We start from the raw sequence: 6,361 nt of genomic DNA, 5'->3' as shown, positions 1-6,361 counted from the left end.
GAAGTAATAAAAAAAATAAAAAACAAAAATAAATAAAATAAAATAAAACAAATTAAAAAAAATAAAATATGTAACACTTATATATATATATATATATTATTCATTTATGTGTATATTTTAATACATTTAATATGCATAATGTTATTAATTAACATGCTTTCTATATATTTTAATTTTGTCCTTATTTCAATCATATATATTTTTTTTATATCCATTTCTCATTTGTTAATTTTATGTATAATTTTTTAAACAAATAATCAAATTTTATGAAGCATATTTTTATATAAAAAAATGAAATATTTTGTATACGTACATAAACTGCTTAAGATTTTATTATGTGCATTCTGCACACATATATATTTTTTATATTATAAATACCATTATTAAAAATATAGAAATAAATTGTCAATAATATAACAGGATAATTAATTCAACTTTATGTATTTAACTAATATAACAACACTTGATATAAATATATTATATGTTTAAAAATGTTTTTTTTTTTTTTTTTTCTTCGTTTTTTGTAAGACTCAAATTGAACAAATAAAAAAAAAAAAAAAAAGAAAAGAAAAAAAATATATAGTAAGAATTATAGAAATATTTCAAACTATATATTATGTTATATTTAATTAATAAAAAATAAAATAAATAAATAAATAAAATAAATTTAATAATAAAAATATAATTTATAATCAACTAAAAGATTTTGATGTGTATGTTATTTATTAAGGTGTTTATAATTATATCACCATAATTTTATGCTTCTCCATTTTTATGGCATCTATATATATATTAACGTATCATAAAAATGTTATATATATAATATAAAAGACTATAATATCTTATACAACCTTTCTCAATATGATATATAAATATAAATAACATACTATAATTATATTTTGAAGATTTTGTAAAATGTAACATATTTTTTATCATTTTATTGCTATTTGAATATAATTATAAATCAATGACCTACATATATTAACCCAAAAGTATCATATCTGTATTATTATGTAGAACAAATTATATTATGTAACATAAGAAGAAATATATATGTTTTTTGTTTTTGTTTTTTCAATGTTTCAATAAATTTTAATAGTTGAAAAATATATATATATATATATATATATAATATATAGTTCAATATGTATATATTCATTTTAATTTCAAAAAATAATGTGTACGTATTACTCTTCTTCTAGCTTGAATGCATATGATTTTATATATTTTTCATAAAAATGAATAATTTTTCTTTAACAAAATCATAATAAGATAGATAATATATATACACTTCAAACTAAATACTAAAATTTTATATTTATTAATGTATTTTACTTCTAATATGATATGGTTTTATACTGGCATATTACATTTTCTAATATAATCTAATATATATTATATATATATATATATATATATATATATACCATTACTACTTTTTCATAATGTTTAATATTTTTTTTATATGTTTTAAACACAATATCCAACGTATAATTTAATATTATATATAAATAAGGATATTGTAACATATAGAAATAATATAAATCCATCAAAATATGTTAATTAAAAAAAAAAAAAAAAAAAAAGAAAAAAAAATATTAAAAATTAAAAAAAAAAAAAAAATATATAAAAATAAGTTCCATTAATGCTTACTATTATTTATTTGGATTTATATTACATTAAATATTAATAGCATTATGATTATATATATATATATATATTTCTCCTCTATTTATTTGTCTAAATAAGTTTACCTTGGTAAAATTTTATGTTTAAAAAATTATCAGGTAATTTCCTAATTTTACTACGGAAGGTACGCTTATATTTATATAATAAGCGCTTTCTTAGTTTTTCAAAATACAATATCCCCGAATAAATAAAATTTGTAATATCCTCAACATTGGCTGTTTTATTAAGTAAATGATAAAAACTTCTAGAAAATTCTTTTTGTTCTGAAGCTATTTCCATTCCAAGATTAAGTATGCATCTTCCCCAGGTTGATTGAATATAACTCCATATAAAAGGATATTCATATGTTCTTCTATGATTATATTCATATTTATCTAAATAAGTTTTCATATAACTCTTAAAATCTCTTGTTATTAATTCAAAACCTAATTTAATTATTCCAAGTGCTTCCCACCATAAACCAAGGATATCATTTTTTAATGGATAACTTCCAAAAGCATTAAAAAGTTTGTCAACTTTGTCTTCCTTTAAATCTTTTATAAAAATATTATAATCTATATCTTCATTTTTCTTTATAGTAATATTATTATTATTACTATCCTCTTTTTTAACTTTTTTTTTTTTAATAATATTTTCAGATGATTCTGTAATATAATCACTTTCTAATTCGAATTTCTTTGATTTTCTTTCTTTTTCATAATATCCTTCATTAATTTGTTTATCACTTTCTTTGTTTATTTGTACATAACCTTCTGTATTACTATTTTTATCACTGTTATTTATCAATTCTTCTTTATCATTTTCGTTTTTCAATTCTTCTTCGTACAGATAAAACATTCCGATGTCTTTTTTAATATGTTTATTTATTTCGATAACATCATTTTTATTATCTTCCTCCACTTGTTTCATAACATGTAATTTTTCTGGTTCACTTAATATCAAATCATCATTTTTATCTTTTCTATCTCCATAATTATAATCATTATCAAAATATAATTCAATTAAATTAAGTCTATTTTCATCTTTCTCTGAAAAACTCATTCTTTCTTTTTGATTTTCCAAAATACCCCATCTATTTTCTTTATTCTTTATAAAATCCCATTTATCATAAATAACGTTTTCATCATCTTTTTCTTCTTCGATTTTTTGTTGTTCTCCATCATTTTTCTCTTCTATATAATCAGATTTATCTCCTTCATTTTGTGAGGAATCCCATTTGTTTTCATCATCTGTTTCAATATTATTTAATTCATCTTCATGTTCTTCTTCTATAATTGAATTAGTATCCTCATCTATCTCTATAATTTCCCATTTATCTTCTTCATTTTGATGTCCTAAATCCCACTTATCATATTCGTCCTTTTTAATAATTTCCCACATCGAATCATCGTAAGTTTTTTTTTTTTCATATTCTTCATGAATTTTTTCACAATCTATCCATTTCTCATTTGTACAATTTTTAATCAAATTGCACTTATCTATTAATTCATTATTTTCATCTATCCATTTATTCTGATCATTTTCTACACCCACATCCCATTTACCCTTATATATATTATTAATAATTGTTCTATCATATTTCTCTCTCTTAAAATTTTCCTCTTCTCCATTATTATCATATTCTTCCTTATTATTATGCTCCCTATCATTAATAACATCCATATTATCCAAATCATCCTTATCATTAAAATCTTCTTTATCACTTAAATCTTCTTTATCATTTAAATCTTCTTGATCACTTAAATCTTCTTGATCACTTAAATCTTCTTGATCACTTAAATTTTCTTGATCACTTAAATTTTCTTTATCACTTAAATCTTCCCTATCTCTTAAATCTTCCCTATCTCTTAAATCTTCCCTATCACTTAAATATTCCTTATCACTTAAATATTCCTTATCACTTAAATATTCCCTATCACTTACATCTTCCCTATCACTTAAATATTCCTTATCACTTAAATATTCCTTATCATTTAAATCTTCCCTATCACTTAAATATTCCTGATCACTTAAATCTTCATTATTGTCAAAATTTTCACTTTTCTCATCAATATATTCTTCTTCTTCTTCTTCTTCAAATATTTCTTCCTCATCCTCTTCATATTCATCCATTTGAACTTCTTCATTTTCTTCTTTAATATCAAATTCTTTAAATTTCTCACGATTCATACAACTTTCTTGATTTATTTCATCTTCTGATTTATACTTTAATTCATGACATCTTAATGATGGAATGTGATTTTCTTCTGTTTCAGATAATATTCTTGAATAAATATTCACATATTTTACTTCTGAATGTTGACTTTCACCATACACAGATATGCTCTGTAAAATAATTTATAAAATAATAATTAAGGTAATTATTTTAATATATATTTTGAAAAAAAAAAAAAAATTATTTAATTTTATCAAATAAATATTACAAATATTAATAAATAAATAAATAAATAAGATCATATATATATACATCTCTAGATAGGAAAATTTTATTTTAACATACTATTGGAATTTCATATTTAGTTCCTAAAAGAATCGCAGAAAAATAACAGAAAAGAAATTTTCTTAAAATATATATGTATTCCATTGGTTCTTTTTCCTATAAAAAAAAAAAAAATCATACATACATACATATGATAAATTTTCTATATTCATATATTTGTCTTATATATAATAATCAATGTTGTTACCTTAAGACTGTATTATTTAATTTTATTTCTTGAAAAGGTAAACCAAAATTTTTTATCTTATAATAATTAATGAATATTAATTCAAGTCTCAACTAATAAAATAATATTTTTTGCAAATAACAAAATATTAATATATGCTGAATCCTTTAATATATATCTATAAAAATAGATAAGGATAATAAAATATAAAGGAAATATAAAAGTGCTCAAAACTTATAATAAAGACATAACATTTATAAGATATAGATTGTTACACATATATATATATATATATATATATATATATATATATCAGTTCTACGTTCTTAAAATATATATTTATTTCTTGCGTGATATATATATTATTTTCATCCTTATATATTTAATTAACTTTGTATTTTTTTGCTTGCAATAATGAAATTATATAATAACGTTTTGTATAGAAGGAATATTATAAATCTCAATATATATAAAATAATATTTAGACATGGAAAATAAAAATATTTATATATTATAATTATACCTTCTTTAGTTGTAATGTTATTTGTATCTTTACAAGAAGGTATGCACATATAAATATAAATATATATATATATATATTAATAAAGTCTAAAAATATTTTTTTTAAATGTTTTCTGTATCTTCAATTTGTTTTTACAATTTATTAATAAAATAAAAAAATATAATATATCTTCTCCAGAAAATTTCCTTATATTTATATAATTCTTTATTTTAGTATAAAAAGATTCAAAACATCAACACATTCTTCTAAATATAAAAATAATATTCATTACACTTTTCTTATCCTTTAATGATCAAACATAGTCCCTATACAATAATTTTTCTTCCGCAGATCAAAAAAATAAAATAAAAAGTAAAAATAAGATTATATAAATTATGTAAAAAAAAATGTTCAAATGAAACCAACAAATATATATTATATGTATATTTATTTATTTATAAATACACATAAAATCAATATACGTTTATTAGTTCTTCCAAAAAAAAAAAAATTATAATTTTCCTTTTTTTCCTTCTTAAATAAATTTATTTATATTAAGATTTAAATAGAGAATAATATATAGAATATTACTTTTGCAAATGTTCAAAAAGTGTATTTTCTTATATAACAAGCAACAAAAAAGAAAGACTTCATAATATTAAATATTTTTGAACTAATATTTCATGTATACTATATACAATAAATAAAATATTTATTAAAATTCATATATCATTTTGAAAGTATGTTCTCATATTGTTATTACAAATTATCATAAAAGTATCTTATTTATTTTATTCTTTTTCTTCATTAATAATATTATATATACTTAAATATTTTTAACTTTATTTATTATTTTTATAATTTCTTGGATTTTTGTGTACACCAAAATTTTTCCTTTTACCACGTACACATATAAACGTTATTTTTATACATATATCTATTTATTAATATAAATATATATTTTTTTTATTTCAAATTTCCTTCACAAATACTCATTTATATTATATTATAATATATTTTTTTTTTTTTTTCAAATAAAAAATTTTATTTCTTTTTCTTATTTCGTGTTGTCTTATATTTTATTCTATATCACAATTCGTTAATTTTATTTATATGTGAGCTTTTTCAATATATTATGTAAACCTATACAATGAAAATACTTTTTTTTTATATTAAAATTTGCATATACCTTATGGTAAATATTTAACACAATAATAATAGAAGGATTATGAGGAAATAAATATGTACTTTTAATTCATGTATAATGCAATATATATATATATATATATATATTTTTATTGAGCTTTTCTACTAAATGTACACACGATAATACACCGAAGATTTTTTGCGGACATGATTATTTAACAAAAAAAAAAAAAAAAAAAAAAAAAATTTCTACATATAAATATATAAATATATATAATTATTTATATTTATATATATTTACAAAATTTTCGCAAAAATAAATTTTCATCTTAATATAGATTACTTAAAAATATTTTTT

General features: G+C 18.3%; 1 protein-coding gene across 1 annotated transcript; it reads right to left on the bottom strand.

Annotated features, from left to right (window-relative positions):
• Nucleotides 1–1,740: 1,740 nt before the first annotated feature.
• On the bottom strand, nucleotides 1,741–4,273 carry PGSY75_0831300 (putative exported protein; the record flags this gene model as incomplete). The annotated part of the gene is made up of 2 exons (XM_018785421.1): nucleotides 1,741–4,014; nucleotides 4,190–4,273. 2 exons carry the CDS (start codon nucleotides 4,271–4,273, stop codon nucleotides 1,741–1,743), a joined length of 2,358 nt encoding a protein of 785 aa, XP_018642388.1.
• Between the last annotated feature and the right edge of the window lie 2,088 nt (nucleotides 4,274–6,361).

The sequence above is a fragment of the Plasmodium gaboni genome, chromosome 8, assembly GCF_001602025.1.
Source record: "Plasmodium gaboni strain SY75 chromosome 8, whole genome shotgun sequence".
Classification (NCBI taxonomy): Eukaryota; Apicomplexa; class Aconoidasida; order Haemosporida; family Plasmodiidae; genus Plasmodium; species Plasmodium gaboni.
Note: the sequence above shows the minus strand (reverse complement) of the source record. Positions and strands in the feature narration are given on the sequence as shown.